The sequence below is a fragment of the Myotis lucifugus genome, unplaced genomic scaffold, assembly GCF_000147115.1.
Source record: "Myotis lucifugus unplaced genomic scaffold, Myoluc2.0 scaffold_5, whole genome shotgun sequence".
NCBI classification, from domain to species: Eukaryota; Metazoa; Chordata; class Mammalia; order Chiroptera; family Vespertilionidae; genus Myotis; species Myotis lucifugus.
The window spans coordinates 10,807,455-10,826,038 of record NW_005871053.1 but is presented as its reverse complement, the minus strand read 5'-3'; the positions used below and the strand labels follow the sequence as shown (position 1 = coordinate 10,826,038).

The 18,584-nt window shown below is 37.9% G+C and overlaps 1 protein-coding gene across 2 annotated transcripts in view; it reads right to left on the bottom strand.

Annotated features, from left to right (window-relative positions):
• The window catches only part of TLK1 (tousled like kinase 1), a 154,345-nt gene that overhangs the window by 50,835 nt on the left and 84,926 nt on the right, over positions 1-18,584 (bottom strand). For both annotated transcript variants that reach the window (XM_006083149.3, XM_023744986.1), the window contains exons 4-10: positions 15,664-15,739; positions 11,071-11,117; positions 8,810-8,905; positions 6,720-6,809; positions 5,616-5,708; positions 1,308-1,418; positions 1,058-1,194 (exon numbers count right to left, since the gene is read on the bottom strand). In XM_006083149.3, the coding sequence (XP_006083211.2) occupies positions 1,058-1,194; positions 1,308-1,418; positions 5,616-5,708; positions 6,720-6,809; positions 8,810-8,905; positions 11,071-11,117; positions 15,664-15,739 (650 nt within the window). The remainder of the gene's footprint in view (positions 1-1,057; positions 1,195-1,307; positions 1,419-5,615; positions 5,709-6,719; positions 6,810-8,809; positions 8,906-11,070; positions 11,118-15,663; positions 15,740-18,584) is intronic.

The following is an 18,584-nucleotide window of genomic DNA, read 5'->3' as shown; positions in this document are numbered from 1 at the left end:
TGAATATTGAAGCTTTTTTTTTTTTGCAGCCCACATACACTTAACCCTTGTTTATTTGGCCTGTGTTAGCCTTTGAGTTTGACATGCTTGACCTAGGTAGAAGAGCTGAGAAAACCTCAAGAGTAGCAAAGCCAGACTTTAATCCAGTTTTCAACTGAAAGCGGAATGAAATCATTTAAACTTATGGAAAGTCAAAAATTATTGGAATGAATAGATAGCTAATACCTGATTATTTAGGAATGACCATACAATTTAGAACCTATTAATTTAATATTACTAATTTTTATTTCTCTTCTCATTTTCCAAATACTTTGGGTTACATCACTGATACACACTAATAAACAGATTGACATAAAATATGTATATGTGCCCTGGCTGGTAGCTCAGTTGATTACAATGTCATCCCCAATATGCCAAGGTTGCAGGCTCAAACCCTAGTCAGGGCACATACAAGAATCAACCAATTGCCCGGCCGGTGTGGCTTAGTAGTTGAGCATTAACCTATGAACCAGGAGATCACAGTTGATTCCACGTGAGGGCATATGCCCAGGTTGTGGGCTCCATCCTCTGGAGGCAGATCAAAGATTCTCTCTGATCACTGATGTTTTTCTCTCTCTCTCTCCCCCTCTCCCTTCTTCTCTGAAATTAATAAAAACATATTTAAAAGAGAAAAAAAAACACTAAGCTGAAAAATCCCATATATAGATATAAATCTTCCAATAAAAATTAAATTTTCAACAATTTTACTTCTAAATCATCAATAAAGATAGGTCAGTTTGTATCTCGAAAAGTCATATTTAGAATAATACACCATATTAGATGAATTATATATAGATGAGTGCTACATACATCATAATACATCATATATAGATGAATGCTAACTAGTCAAGAAGTCTGCTAAATTTATCTTTGTTTCATGTTCCTTTCAAATGTACTAAATTTATGATCTCAAAGAGTAGTAAGAATAGATGTAGAACAAAATTCCAAATCTATAATCATTGACAGTACTGAAAACCCAAAGGAATACTACATTTTTTAAAAGGTAAGAATGACTAACTTCACAAGATTCTGAAATGCAAAACCATCTGTCCATTGTTCAGTAAATGAAGCACCATGTCTAACTGTTGTGAAGTGTCCAAGGCGTAATCTGTCTTGCATACTCTTCTCCCGGCTTGACAGTTTTTCTTGGTTACTCTGAAAAAAGGAGGGAAAATTATTGCTCAATGATACTCATTTAAATTTTAAAAGCATACAAGACAAAGGAGGTAGTAAAAGGGAAGGGAAATTTTATCAAACTTTTAACTTACCTTTTCAATAAGCAATTTCTTGCTCATTGATATGCACTTATTTAATCGTTCTTTGTATTTTTCAAGTAATTTTTGTTGTTCATCTATTTGCCGTCTGAGATCACAGTTAGCCTACAAGAATAAGTAAAAAAATGGAAAAGATCTACAATTTTTATTTATGAGACACTTTGGAATATTTTTAACGTTTTGAATAAATTACAGAAAGAAAAAGGATTAGTAATATTATATATTTGAATACGATAATAAAAATTTTTTGAAAAACACCTGCTTACCATGGGGTAGTACTATTAAATGCTGCTTGTGTAGTGGAAAGTAAATGGAATTTATATCCATACTCCATGGGTTCAAATACACTCTTAAGTTATCTGAATCTTCGTTCAGTTGTCTTATTTTTAAAATAGGGGCAACGCCACCTACCTAACTTAGTTAAAAATAATTAAAATATAGTATATAAAGTATCTAACACTTAAAAATGAATGATTCTTTCCCATCTTATGTAATTAATAAACAATTTTCTCCATTCAATTTATGGATGACACTGTAGATGCCTATCCAATAGCTAAACATTCCCACCACCTTTCTTGACAAAAATTATACCAATTTTGTTGACTTTGTAGGCAGCCACATGTTCAGGGAATGGGCCTCTCTCTAAACTCTGGAGATGAGTCTGGTTAGTCTAGTATAGTGACCAGAAAATAACCTGGAGGGCTTGTTAGAACACAGATTATTGGGACCCACCCCCAGAGTTTCTGAATCAGTAGACCTGAGGTAGGATCTGAAAATTTATTTCTAATTAAGTTCCTCAGTAATGCTGATGTTTCTGATCTGGGGATCATACTTTGAGAATCATAGGTGTAGGCTAATCATGGTGAAAGGCAAAAGAAATGCCCTATTAAATAAAAAATGCTGGCAGATAATAGCTACCATCCTAAAATTATATACCTACAAAATGTTTTGTTTTGTTTTTTAAGAAAAAGGGTAAAATAAAGATACTTTCTGAGGAACATAAATGGAATTTGGCACCAACAGTTCCTCATCATTGCATAAGGAGCAACTCAAACAAAACCCCAACAAATTGTGTATGTAACTTGAAAAACTGATTTTATATTTCTCTGACTGCAAAGGGCCAAATATAGCCAAAAAGAAGAGGATATTTGTTCAACCACATATCAAAAAAACTATGGTAATTATGATAGCCAAAATGTATTTTCTCCTTCCCAAATAATGACAAGTCAATATTTTATTCTGGATTGGTATGTGCCTAGCTAAAAGATACATTTCCCAGTTTCCCTTACAGCTAAGGAATGGAATATCAAAGAAGGCTGTACACAGAATTGTTGCCCCCCCCCCCCCCCTTATCCCCTTTCTCTTCCTGTTTTCTGCTCAGGAACACAGCTATCATAACTGTGACTCTGAATAAATATTTTGTACCCCCATATGACCCTCAAGATAGAAAGCATACAGTAAGGATGAAAGGGCAGAAAAACTGAAGGAGTCAAAATCCCCTATGTCACTGTGGAGCCATCACAACCAGGCTGCCCACTTCTGTTCTTCTCTCAAAAAAGTGACACTGTATCTCATTTAATGTATTGTTTATGTTCTCTGTCACTAAGAGCCAAACACAACAAAAAAGATGTGAAACCAGCATTGGAACACACAACATAGCAGAGAACATAGAAATAGATCCACCTATATATGGAAACTGGATTATATAATGGAGCTGATGGTAAAGAGTGGACTTTTAATTAAATGGGCTGGACAACTGGTTATCTATATAGAAATAAATGAAAATGAAACCTTACTTCTTCACACCATACCCAAAAATGAATTCCAGTGAGATTAACAACTTATATTAAAAAACCAGACTATAAAACTTTTAAAATAAAATATAGAACATCTTTATAATCTTAAGGAAAAGAATCTTTCGGTATACCTTTTCTAATAATTTAGAACAAATAAAACATAATCTATTACAAATATATACTTAATCACACAAAAATTTTAAATGCATCTAATCATCAGAAGATAGCATGAAGAAATAAACAGACAACTCACATATTTGGAGAAAAATCAATATATAGGGGTGGGCAAAAGTAGGTTTACAGTTGTTCTATGAAAATAATTAATAAATAATACAATTATAAACCTTTTTTGTCCCATCCTGTATATTGTGTGTCAGAACAAAAAACTGACATCCATTAGAAACAAAAACAAAAGACAACCTAATAAGATAATGAGCCAAACCATGATCAGTTATTTCCCAGAAGAAATACAAATAGTTAATAAACATTTTTAAAGATGCTCAAAAAATAGATAGGGAAGACATATAATTAAAGATGCCTTACTACATTCATCAGATTGGTCAACAATTTAAAAATATTAAATATGATTATAACAAGATTTGGCAAGGATAATGAGCAATGAGATTATTTCTTGCCCAGTACTAGTGGGATCCAACCACTTAAGAAAAACTTGACATTATAAAGCAAAGTTGAAGATGTGCATGCCCAGTACTTCTTAACATATACCATAGAGAAATCCTCCTATATTAGCCCTAGAAGACATGAACAAGAATGTTCTGAGTAGTTCATATTAGCAAAAAGTAGAAACTAAAATGTCCGAGAGCAGAAAAAATAAATTATGGTATCCTATATAAAAGCCGAATATGCAAATCAACCTAATGGCAGGATGACCGGTCGCTATGATGCGCACTGACCACCAGGGGGCAGATGCTTAACACAGGAGCTGCCCCCAGCCCGCAGGCCCCAGGCCAGCCAAGGTGGGTGCCAGCAGGGGCCTCTGATTGCCCTCCTGGTCGCCCCACAGATCGGCACTGATCGCCGGCCAGGCCTAGGAACCCTACCCGTGCATGATTTTCATGCACCGGGCCTTTAGTATTAATATAATGCCTCACTATATAGTAGTAAAATGAATAAACTATATGACAATCACACATATACTGTTTAGTGAAAACAAGCAGGGTAAAAGGGCACATACAGTGTAATTTTGCTTATATAAAGTTCAAAAACAAACTGAAATAATGTTAAGAATGTCTAGATATCTATAATAATAAAAGCATAATATGCATCTAGACCGAATGGCCAAACAGTGGAACGACCGACTGGACCACACTGTGATACCCACTGGTGCCAGGCCAGCCAAGGCAGGTGCGATGTGATTGGTCGGGGCCCCCTCCACTGCCCCGCAGAAGGAGGCCCAGGCCACTGGCCAGTGGGGCAATCAATCAGGGGAGACTCCACGATCGCCCCAGGCCACCTACCCGCAGGCTGCAGCGGGTGGGCAGGTGCTGCGGGTGGGCAGGGCCTCTCTCTACGGGGGCGATCCATCATAGAGCCCTGGCCGGGTGGGCAGAGCCTTCCCCTCTGCGGGGGCGATCAATCGCAGGGCTCCCAGAGTGTGAGAGGGGCGCAGGCTGGGGCTAAAGGGACACCCCCAACATCCCCGATTGCACGAATGTCATGCACTGGGCCTCTAGTATGAAATAACCACAAAGAAATGCAAAGGCATAATAAATACAAAACTCAGAATAGTGGTTGATGGTAAAGGGATGTGACAGTGAATGTGGCAGGATCAGGAAAGGCACACAATCATTCAAAGGTATTGATCACTATGGTAGAATCATGGATATTGATTTTATTGAGTTTCTACACCAGTGGTTCTCAAAACTGGCTTAAATTAGACTCATCTGGAGGAGCTTTTAATAAAACTACCAATGCACAAACCCTACATCACATCAATTTAATCAGAACCCCTCATGGTAGAGTTCTGGCATTAGTACTTTTATAAAGTACCTGGGCACCTTACTTTTCATCATCCAGTGATTTTACTGAGCAGCAAAAGGCGAGACCACTGCTTTATACTTCACTCACATTATAAGTACACTTTTTGATGTGTCTTTCTATAAAGTTTCCATTAAAAATCTTGCAGGATGGTAGCAATTACTTCATCATGTATAATAGCAAATGTCGGATTTGTAACAAAATCAATTAACTTTAAAACTAACATGAAATGGATTTCTCTGTCTTATGGTAGTTGATTAAATAAATTTTATTAACTTCCTTCTATTTCTTCAACTGTTTCTCAATTCACATTTGAAAGAACAAATAAAATAATTTTCACTTTAAAGTTGACATTTTCAATGAAGTACTTATACAACCAGAAAAGGCTTCCCCCTTACCCCCAGCTATAAATTTTTTTTATAATACCAAGTATTTTCTCAACAGCTTTACTACTGCCAAACAATCAGACCCCCAGCTCCCTTCCCCCGATCCGTAACTTACTACTTACCCTGAGCAAGTCATCTATACGACCTTCCTTCTTTTCCAGGTCCTGGTTTTTATTACTTTCTAATGCTGCTAATTTCAGCATTGTGAGATCAGTCTAAATGAAAGAAAGCTATTTTATTATCTCCATTATATATATCATTGCATGTAAACATTAGATTTTATTGATTCTAAAAAGCAAAGAAAATATTTGATTTTATGTGTGTATGTAAAGGATATCCCAAAAAGTCTGAGTGCAGTTTTAAGTTTTAGTCAGAAGTACAAGTGCTACAAACTTACAAAGAAACATCTAAAGATTAATTATTTAAAAGTTTAGAATATTGATATATTCATCATTAAAATTCAATATAACCACTGCTTTATGCTATCAACTCTGAATTTTGAACATGGCAAAAACTTTCATGAGCTGTTCACTGACTGAAAGCAATGTACTTATCATCCTAGCGTAGAGAGAATCCAAAAAGAAGTTTTGATGCACGTACAACAGTTTAGACATCACCTAACAGAAAAAATCTCATGGCAATAAATCGGGCAACTGGGGAGGTCAAGCTCAACTCTCCCAACCCTTGGTCTGAGACAGTGTCATACAGTAACTGCCATATGTAAAAAGTTGAAATGAAAAACTTAGTACCCAAAATTAATAAAACTAAATAAGTGTAAAAGATATCCAATTAATTCAATTTTCAAATGATTTTTCTAAGTGTGCAGCATACATGAATATACATAAATATAGACACCCAAAATGAATGGCTTAGAAGTCCATTTATAATAAATATAACAGCTTCATGAAGACACTGATAACTTGTATGTTAAGTTAAAACAGAATCAGTAAACAGAATTGACATATCATGGTGGTTCTGTTTATTTAATTTGTTTAAAACATCCATATATTTAACCAGTATGTAATAAAGGACAAAATGACAGTAAATTGGTTATTTCAATTTCTTATCCCTTATAAATTGTCTTTTTGTTTAGTAATAAGCTTTCTTGATGTATAATTTTACTTTATGACTATGTCCAAAACAAAGAGAAGACATATGAGTTGTTTGTACAAAATTGGTCACTTGTTTCTTAGAAATCATACCAATAAATTTCAGTAACTATTTACCTGAGTAATTTTAAAGGATAACTGCTTTGGTTGTATAATAGGGTGGTCCCCAAAAGCTACTGCAATAGGAGAAGGGCTATTAGGTCGAACCTTAAAAAAAAAATTAAAATTTACATTAGCAAGAAAAAAAAATAGGCTTCTGTTTAGCAACAACTACTTAACACCCCCCCCCCCCCCCCGACACACACACTTTTTAAATCCTCACCTGAGATATGTTTATTGATTTTAGAGAGAGAGAGGGAGTGAGGAAAGAAGAGAGAGAAACATCGATCAGTTGACTGATTGGGGATGGAATCCACTACTTAGGTATGTGCCCTGACCAGGAATTGAACCCGCAACCTTTTGGTGTATGGGACGATGCTCCAACCAACTGAGCCACCCAGTACAGGGCAACATTTCTTAAGTTTTTGTTAGGATAATAAATTTAATTAAGAAATAACTGAATTTAAAACTTTTAATCACCCTTTAGTCAATAAGCATTTATTGAGTACCTCCCTCACATATGCCCAGTGAAAGATAACTATATATTCCCTGCCCTCAAGTTTACATTCTTGTGCCAAAAGGAAACTGTAATGCTTTTAATCAGTTAAATAAAACAAGGCTAATACATCATGTTAAAACAGAAATGTTAAAAACATTATTATGTTTTAAAAGTAAAACTGAAAAAAAGATCTTAATATAGAACTCTTAGTATTAGGGACAATAATGCATGCTAAAATATAGTATAAGATCAATTTACTGATGAGTTTTGTGGCTTATCTAGTCACTAGTTTTAAAACACATTCATTGGAAGATTATATCACTGTATCAATACTAACAACACAACTCTTAGTTATTATTGAGTATTATGCTTTACTTTGTATATGGCAATATGATGTGCCCCCAGGTACAAAATGATTAAGGAACAACTCAGTATATGTCTACAGACAAGGACCAGTAGGGCACACTGGAAGTACAATCAAGGTACTTAAATAAATAAGAGATACTCTGATTTTCAAAAATCTTTAATTCATCTTTAAATTACTGAAAGCCAATATAATTTTTCTGGTTAGCCACTGAATTTTCACATAATGAAAGTAAAGAAAAAATGAAATCTGATGTATAAAACAATGTAGATAAAAGAACTAGGATTAAAATATTAGGAAAAAAACAAAGTGATTAATTTTCAGGTCCAATACTGAACTCAGGTCCTATACTGAATTAAATAATCCAAGGCTGATGACTACCTATCTTTTTCTTAAAGATACCCACAAAGGAATTATGCAATCATTTCAGTGGTTGAGAAATTTAATTCATAAGAAAGTTAAAAGTTAGAAATGAGTTACTTGATATGGACTGATTTTATAAGAGTATTCACAGACTCAACAGCCTTCTTTTATAGAAACATTACTTTTGGGATATATTTAGTTCAGAAAAACTTTAACTTATAAGAATCTCACTTTCAGAAGTAAAGTTCTAATAACATCAGATCACTAAAAAGGACTCAATTCACCTCACAGAATGATTTTTAAAAAGATAAACAATATATAGAGAAGTTCTCAATAAAGACAATCTAAAAGGCTAAGTGACTGTCTGACCATCCAGGTACATATGGTGTGCACTGACCATGAGGGGGCAGTCGCTCAACACAGGAGCTGCCAAGCTGCTGTGAGTTGGCAGTGGCGGTTCTTGGGTGACGCACCCTAGACCCAGAGAGAAGGGATCCCAATTCCTCACGGGGCCATGTGATTCCACCTTCGGCCGTGGGTTACTGGGGCACTGTTGGCCATAAATCTGGCTTACTGCCGAGCTGCAGTGACTTGGCACCATTGGTTCTCGGATGACGCACTCCGGAACCAGAGAGGAAGGAGCCCAATTCCTTGCGGGGCCACGCGATTCTACCTTCAGCTGTGGGTTATGCTGTTGCTCAGGCACTGTTGGCCCCAAATATAGTTTACTGCCAAGCTGTGGTGACTTGGCAGCAGTGGTTCTTGGGTTAGTTAATTTCCTTTCAATGTGCAAGAATCCGTGCACCGAGCCACTAGTAAATTATAAAAGTTACTCAGTATACATAACTTCCCAGACATAAGACTAGGCACGTAAACACTTACAGATGAGGAAGGAGTGGAATGTGAGTGTGAATTCTGAGGAGAACGGATTGCAGGAGGTATGCCTCTTACTGGACTTGAGCCATTCCCACCTTGGTACTGAGCAAAAAAGGAAACATCACTATTAAAACAGGTTTAGATAAATGTTATTTTGGACATAGCGTTAAGAATTTAAATATATTTTATTTATATCAAACAGTCATTTAAATAGGTCAAGAAAAAGCAAAACTAATATTATTCACAGCTAAGTCCTAAAAGACTAGAGAGAGAATAATGATCATAAGAACATGACAAGACTATGTCTTGTACAGACCCTTATTTTTTGAACATTCTGACTATATATAACTTGTTGTGGCAGACTCAAAGACAAATTCCCCCAAAATAATAAACATATCTTATTTTCCTTCAAATTTTAGCACAAAACTGGTCTAAGACTCAACCATAACTTTAGAGTTGTAGTGATAGCGCTGACACAATGATGTTATAACATTGTAAATGTTTGTTGAACCAGTATAATCCCTAATCCCAAAAAATGTTAACATGTTTACATGTAGATGTTAGTGAACATAACCATCTTAAAACAGAATCATCATGCTCACGATCTGTTAAATATCTGAATGTGCGTAGCACTATAAAAAAGAATTCTACAGACCAAGTCCCTTCCTTTTAACAGCACAAAATCTAACAAAAATAGATCCTTTCTTACACGCTTGACATGTATTACAGTGCATGACTTAGCTACACAGGAGGGAAGCTGCCTTTCTCATTTCTCATATTTCTGTATCAAGAATGGGAGGAGAAAATTTGTTGTTACTGGCTTCCTCTCAGGGTATTCAGCATGAGCAGGAGAGATGGGGACTTCCTAGTGTGTTCATTAAACAACTTCCTGCAACCTAGGGACTTTGTGTATTCTATTTCAATCTATAATACCCAGCACATAGTAGGCATTCAAGAGACTTGAAATTTATTTGAATTGATCCCACCTTTGGCAAAGATTCTTAATGATATTAACAGCGAGGGACTAAAGAGCATTAGGTATCTTGTGATCAACTACAGTTTTACCTTAGATTCTGTAAACCAAAAAAAACAGTGGAAGGTAGAAAAAAAAATGTTTTTAATGCTGCACTTTCCCTAACTAGCAAATTCTGTTCTCATTCTCAAGTAAATATATTTTCCAGCTGAATAGATAATGTTTGTTGTTTTAATAATCATTGTTTTATAATGTGAAACTGGTAGCCAAAGGTGTTTCTGTGTAGAAACAAGGAAACATTGCAGGATTGAGTAAGAATCTAAATCTACCACTGCTTATTATTTTCAGGGACTCCTAGACTGACATTATTTAATCTCCATCCACAGGGCTCAAATGGTGCTGTGGTGTAGTAAATCTTATATTGACAACAGAAAGAATTCTGAGCTGGAAGATGTTAGACGTTAAGTTCTAAATGCTCTTCCCTTCAGAATTTGTCATTAGGTAGGCTACTTTACATTTCTGGTCCTCAGTTTCCTCATTTGTAAATACCTATTTCGCAAGTTGTTATAAGCAAACATGTGAGAAAATACTTTGAAAATTATGATGTACCATCCCAATATAGAAGTAAATTTTAATGATCCTAGAAAGACAGGACATCACATAGACCAGTGGTTATCAACCTTCCTAATGCCACAACCCTTTAATACAGTTCCTCATGTTGTGGTGACCCCCAACCATAAAATTATTTTCGTTGCTACTTCATAACTGTAATTTTGCTACTGTTATGAATCGTAATGTAAATATCTGATATGCAGGATGTATTTTCATTGTTATAAATTGAACAAAATTAAAGCATAGTGATTAATCACAAAAACAATATGTAATTATATATGTGTTTTCCGATGGTCTTAGGCGACCCCTGTGAAAGGGGTCGTTCGACCCCCAAAGGGGTCGCAACCCACAGGCTGAGAACCGCTGACATAGACTGAAGCTTTGCTCTAATCAAACAGATAATCAAAAGTTGGCCTTGTGCTTCAAACAAATTATCTTAGCCCATACCAGACTTATATGAAGAACTAGAAGAGATGAACCAAAGAATTTATATACTTATATGGACACAGGTGATAGGGGGATGAAGACATTGAGGGGGGAGGGGAGGAGTAGGGGCTGGAAGGAGGAGAGTGAAGGGGGAGAAAATGGGAGACATCTGTAATTCTATCAACAATAAAAAAGTATATATTTAAAAAACAAACAAACAAAAAAACCCACTAGAGATGTTCCTCAATGAACTTACTTCAAAATAGTCGCTAATTTTGTGGCCACGTCCCCCAATACTTTTTCCTAAAATATAAAAGTAAAAAATTTTGTAGATTTAATTAAGTCATTAATATTACTTAATGTCTCCTAATTTCATTAAAGCAAATCGATGATTTTTTTTAAAAGCTAAAAGGCAGCTGTATAATTGAAAAACCTATAAATAAAAAATAAATAAAAATTTTGGTTAACACAAACCACAACAAATTGGCAATAACATGCTTTAATATGAATGCTATTTCTAAAAATGTTTTCATTCTCTAAAAACTATTTCCAAATTTATAGGCTGTTTTTTTTAATAAACTAGATTTTAAATATTGTACCTTATATGACCACATATCGATACAGTGATCCAAATAATTATAGATCACAATTCTTTAATTAAAAGTTTTGCTCTAAAATGAACTCAGTTTTATAAAAACTGAATTCGGAAGTTCTTAAGAAATATGGTGTTTATAGAGACTTTTTTTGGATGGGAGTCAACCACCCTTCATTAGAACTATACAGAATACATGATTTTTTCAAGTTACAAACGAAAAAATAATGATACCACCGAGTCAAAAGTTTTAAATAACAAAAACATATAGATTTATCAATTCAACAGTAACTTGAATCTATTTTATTCAACAAATATTTCTTGAGTGGTTATTATGTGCCAGGCATTACTGAGGTGAATAAATGATACATTTAAAGTTCAACAACCTTAAATTCGTTCTTGGAAAAAGGTAGGGCAATATTTTTTTAAACTAAGTAACAACTCAGAACTACAAATGTTACCTAGAAATTGTGAACAAAATTTTTGTACAGGTTTATTTAGAGGTCAGAGAAGACTATAAAGGTTTTGTACCAAAGGAACGTCCCTCCTGCCTGCAACAGCTCTCCTGGATTCTGAAGAAGTACTGTTTAAATGAACACTGAGACATTTTGGGTTACCTACCTACAGCTATTTGCCCACTGAACCCAAATTTTGTTCTGTTAACATTCCTTCTCCTACATAGCACATGTAACTAATCCCGCCTCAATTCCTAGTTCTCCTTCTGGTAAGAATCCAATTTTGTTCAACTATCATCCCTTTTCCATAAAGCCTGTATTTCTGAGAGGAACTTTAACTCATTTTCCATTTTAGAGATGGGTCTGTTTTTTTTTTCAGGGCAGTAATACCTTTGCTGGACTTAAGTGGTTTTGGAATGGACACATGTCCCAATTCTTGTCTATAGAAAGGCAGGAGAGGTTTGCTTTAGAATTGAAGAAGTTCACTTCAAAGAAAGAGAAGAAACCCCACAGTAAGCCAGCCCTTTTCTTTCTTTTTGTCTTAGTATGAGCCTCTTTGGGTTCATTTTGTTTGGGGAGTCTGTGTTTCCTGGACTTGTGTGTCTATTTCCTTCACCAGGTTAGGAAAGTTTTCTGTCATTATTTCCTCAAATAAGTTTCAATTCCTTGCTCTAATCGTCTCTTCTGGTACCCCTCTGATGCAAATGCTCGTACAGAGGCCCCTTAATCCAGCCCCTTTCTTAAAGCAAATAGGAGTGGGGAAACTGACATGAGCAAATCCAATTAAAACTGGCAACCAGCCTAAAACCAAAAGAAAATCAGACAATTCTGCATATGGCAGAACACAAAGAAAAAAAAAATGGGTTCTTAAAGACATATGTTGAATCAACCAACCCAGAAGTCCTTCCCTATTTTGAGACCTGCTTTTAACTGAGTTTTTAAATCTGAAGTTGAAACTATCATAATTAATTTATCCTTACACTATATGTAAAGCTCCAAGCACATGAACCAAAACTTGGGGAACTACATTAAGACCAAAAAGGAGCTCAGGACAGACTAACATACAAAATACCATACACCTAGAGAAAGGTGCTGCAATGACTTAACTCCTTCCTTCTGGAAAGACGACTACTACAAACACATATCTTGGTGCCAGTGCCATTTATAAGTCACAAAATATTATATGATTATGTAATATAATAATATATGTATAAAATCGCTATTATATAGATTTTAAGAAACCACTTTATTACATTTAATATAGAGGGCCACATTAAATAATACTATTTTGTTATCCATTATAAGAAATTTTGAAGTCTAACAAAAACAATTTTCTTAGCTCAGATCATAAAAGGTAGGTATGCAAAAAAGGAGAAAGAACAGATCTGAAAAGAAAAAGATGATGCTTTAATAAAAGTTTCTCAATTATTTTTATACTAGAGGCCCGGTGCACAAAAATTTGTGCACTGGGGGGGGGGGGGAGGGGGTCCCTCAGCCCGGCCTGCACCCATTTGCAGTCCAGGACCCGTTGGGGGATGTCCACCTGTTGACTTAGGCCCACCTGTCGACTTAGGCCCACTTCCCAGGGGATCAGGCCTAAGCTTGCAGTCAGACATCCTTCTGGCAGCCAGGGAGCCCTCGGGGGATGTCCGACTAAAGGCTTAGGCCCCCAAGGGAGCTGTGATGAGGAAGCTGGGGTGACAGAGGAGCCACGCTGTCCCGCCCCGCCGCCCTGGATCGGGTCACACACGGGATGGCCAGGCGGGCCGGCTGATCGCTGCTGCCCCACCCGGATGCCCCAGGTCGGGTTGCACACGGGATGCCTGGGTGGGCCGGCCGATCGCTGCTGCCCTGCCCGGATGCCCCAGGTCGGGTCGCACACGGGATGCCTGGGTGGGCCAGCCAATCGCTGCTGCCCCGCCAGCCGCCCCGGGTCGGGTCGCACACGGGATGCGCGGGTGGGCTGGCCGATCGCTGCTGCCTTGCCCGGCCGCCCCGGGTCGGGTCGCAGATAGCAGGCCCGGATGGCGGCGGGGCAGGCAGGATGGCGCTGACCCGCCCCACCGCCCCGGGTGGCAAATAGCAGGGCCGGAAGGCGGTGGGGCAGGCAGGATGGCGCTGACCCGCCCTGCATGCAGTATGCAAATTAGCCGCCATCTTTGTTAGCGGTTAATTTGCATATCGCGCTGATTAGCCAATGGGAGGCGTAGGGAAGGTACAGTAAATTACCATGTTCGTCTATTATTTAGATAGGATAGTCTCTTTAAAAAAATAAAAGGAATGAGTAAGTTTGGGTACTCATTTTAAAGTGAGATCTCAAGTTCCTATTCAATACCATCCTATCTAATAATAGAGAAACATGGTAATTAACCGTTACTTCGCTACCCTTCCCATTGGCTAATCAGCGAGATATGCAAATTAACTGCCAACCAAGATGGCGGCCGGCAGCCACGCAGCTGAAGTGAACATAAGGCTTGCTATAGTGATGGAGGAAGCCAAGGTTCCCCGCCTGCCGCAGCCCAGCTCTGAGCTCCAGATTCAACAATGTTGCAATTATAGAAGCTAAACAAACCCAGAAACCTGCTTTTAGCCGCCAGCGGGCTCAGAGCTTAGAGCGCCAGTGATGGCAACAGAGTTTCAATTATAGAAGCTAAACAAACCCAGATACCTGCTTTCAGCCAGACACAGCCTCAGAGCTGGAGCCGGTTCTCAGCTCCAGTGACAGCTATAGAAGGTAAATAAATCCCAGAATAAAAAAAAAAAAAAAGAAAAAAAAAAGAGGCTGGGAGCTTCAGTCTCCCGCCAGCCTGAAAACGGCCCTCAGCCCCTCACCCAGGCTGGCCAGGCACCCAAGCGGGACCCCCACCCTGATCCAGATCACCCTTCAGGGCAAACCAGCCAGCCCCCACCTGTGCACCAGGCCTCTATCCTATATAGTAAAAGGGTAATATGCAAACTGACCCTAACAGCAGAAAGACTGGGAATGACTGGTCACTATGACACACACTGACCACCAGGGGGCAGACGCTCAATTCAGGAGCTGCCCTCTGGTGGTCAGTGTGCTCTCACAGCGGGGAGTTCTGCTCAGCCACAAGCCAGGCTGATGGCTGCCAGTACAGCGATGGTGGTGGGAGCCTCTCCTGCCTCTTCAGCAGCGCTAAGGATGTCCGACTGCAGCTTAGGTCTGTTCTCTGCTGGCAAGTGGGCATCTCCCGAGGTTTGCCGGGCTGCCAGAGGGATGTCTGATTGCCAGCTTAGGCCCAATCCCCCCAGAGAGCAGGCCTAAGCCAGCAAGTGGTCACCCCCGAGGGGTCCCAGACTGCGAGAGGGCACAGGCCGGGCTGAGGGACCCCCTACCCCCGAGTGCACAAATTTTGTGCACCGGGCCTCTAGTAAATCATATAAAAAGAGAAACATGAAAGGTGCTACGGTAGTGCTTGCCAGGTGCTTAACACTTAGTATTAGCAGATCTTCTTTGGCCCAAGGCCATTTAGGTTTCCAGAGCAACAGGTGTCAACTGAATTAGCTATTTGAGCCAAAGAAAGGGAAAAATGTTAAAAAGTCTAAACAGTAACCACACATTATTCATGGTACAAAAAGATTCCAATTTCATATATTTCTTATGCAAAGTACATAAAATACATTCCTAAACTATTATTAAATGCAGAAATTACATAACAGTCATAAAAAAAGTCACAAAAACATGAAATTACTTATTTCACAATTACATTATTAACTGATTAAAAATCAGAATAACTGTAAATGCCTATTTGGCTCTGAAGGAAGATTTTACTTCACTTACCCTGACTACTTTCATTCTGATTTTCTGCTTTTCTCTTTCTTCCTCTGGATGATTCAGATTGTTTCTTCTCTGGTGTCTACAGAAAGCAAAGTTTACAGAGTTTTAAGTCACAGTTTTAACATACAAAATTACTATAGTCAGTATAAAAATTATTTTTATTTTTAAAGTAAAATACCAGGTGGGGTAAAAGTAGGTTTACAGTGTTCATATGGAAAATACAATAATTAATAAATAATAATACAAGAATATATTCTTGAATACTCACAACTATAAACCTATTTGCCTAGGCTTATTTTTTGTTTTGCTCAATAGTGCTCACACAATGTAAATGTGTACGTATATACAATTAAAAAAAATCACAAAATTTCCTATTTTGTACATTTTTAAAATTCGAAGTATATAGAACACCTTGTAGACATTACTTGAAATTCACTTTTACAGAATTTGACTTGAGGTAAATGAAAAATCTAAGCGTAATTAACCTTTAAAAGATGCCCTTTAAATCCTTAACTGGATAGGGCAAAACAAACAACAACAAAACCTATGTTTTTTCTATTCATTCACAGTTTGTACATAAAAGTAAGCTTGAATAAGAAAAAAAAAATGCAGAACCCAAACTTTGATATTAACAATCCTACTAAAAGAACCATTCACCTAAGTACCTAACAATTATTATCCAATAACAATTATAGTAAATTTACACATTATGCTTGGCCGGTAATGGATCAGTGTTGAGTGTCAACCCATGAACCAAGAAGTCACAGTTCCATTCCCAGTCAGGGCACATTCCGGGTTGTGGGCTCAATCCCCAGTGTGAGGTATGCAGGAGGCAGCCGATCAATGATTCTCTCTCATTATTGATGTTTCTATCTCTATCTCTCCCTCTCTCCCTTTCCCTTCCTCTCTGAAATATGTGTGTGTGTGTGTATAAATATATATAAAATCATACATTATGCATGTATATGCTAATCATACATGTGCTATAGGGTCAGCAAACTATAGCACACTGGCCAAATCTGGCTGGATAGCTGTTTTTTTTTTATAGAGTCCCTAATTTAAGCATAGCTTTCACATTCTTATATGATGGAAAATTTTAAAAACAAAAACAAGAATATTTGGATATGAAAATTATAAAAAATTTAAATTTCAGTGTCCATAAATAAAATTTTATTGGAACACAGCCACACTCATTCATTTATATATTTTCTATGATTGATTTTATATTACAATATCAGAGTTGAGCAGTTCCAACCTAGACCTATGGCCCACAAAGCCTAAAATAGCTGGCCCTTTACAGAAAAAGTAGGCAGACCCCTACCCTACATGATGGCTTGTTTTCAAATTACAGATTTGTTCTTTTAACTGATAGCAAGTATTTTCATCAGGCTAAAAAAACAAGTAATTTCTGTGGAGTCTGACAGACTGTTGTGCTTAGATAAGATGAAAACCAAGAGCAAAGGCACAAGGCAATGGCATAGGGCCCTCAAATTCTAGAAGCTTGGCAAATATGTCTAGTGCCAGAACAAAGAATATTCGAATGAATAAAACATCAAGACAAATAAATCTCTAAAGGCAATGCAGTTCCCAAACAAGAAAGGGGCTTAATCTTTATCTGATGTCTCTGAGTAGTTCTATGATTAAATAGTATGAATGACAATACATAACCTAGCTCATATTGAGCATCTATGGTTCCTCTAAGTATTATTTTGGGAATTTTAAGTTCTCTCACCTCCATTTTGTCAACAAGACAACAGATTCACAGGCTGAAGTCAATGGTACAAGTCCTTGAATTCTTTAAAGACAGAAGTCATACCCTCTTCCCATGTCACTGCTCCCACCCATATGCCTGGCACATAATTAATGCATGAATATTAAATAACTTACTCAAGGTAACCAGGATTCAAATTCAATCCTATATATTTCCAAGGTCTAAATGCATTATTTTTGCTATGTGACATGCTATATGCCTGCATCAAGAACTGAATGAATCAACTATGCAAAAATATTTCAAAATCTTAAGTTCGTAAGTAAAATTAATTATGTCAGTAATCTGCATATATATTTTAACATCACAAATGAGAGAACTTAAAGAAATCCATCGTTAACTGGCAATCTACTTAGGAGGTAGACTGATGTACTAGTAATTTAGGGTAAATAGTTCTTAGTTTAGTTTCACTGTCAAAATTTAAAAAAACTCAAACTTGCCCTGGCTGGTGTGGTTCAGGGGTTGGAGTGTTGGCCCATGAACTGAAGGGTTGCAGATTCGATTCCCAGTCAAGGGCACATACCTCGGTTGCAGGTTCCCCAGCCCTGGTAGGGGCACATGCAGGAGGGCAACCAATCAATGTATCTCTCTCACATCGATGTTTCTCTCTTCCTATTCCCCCCCCTTCTCCTCTCTCTCTAGAAATCGATGGGAAAAACATTCTTGGATGAGGATTTAAAAAAAAAAGGAAAAAGGAGTGAAAAATAAGGAGATTCCAAAATGACAGCAGAGTGAGAGGATGCTACACTGACATGCTCCCAGGACCAAACTAGAATTACAACTAAAATACAGAAAAATCATCCTATCTAATAAAGAGGGAATATGCTAATCGACCCTCATGCCATCGCAAAAGATGGCGGCACTCACAGCCAATAAGGAGGGAATATGCTAATTGGCTGCCACGCCCTCAAATATGGCAACACCCACAGCCACAAGATGGCGGCGCCGAGTCCCCTCAGCCCTGCAGGAGGGGTTAGTAAGGATGACCAAACGACTGAACAGCAGACTGCGTGGGGCAACCAGGCTGGCGGCGCAGGAGGGGGGGATGAGGGGCGACCAGGCCGGCAGGGGGGGCAGTTGGGGGCGGCCAGGCCAGCAGGGGCGGGCAGTAAGAGGCGACCAGGATGGTGGGGGGCAGTTAGGAGTGACCATGCCA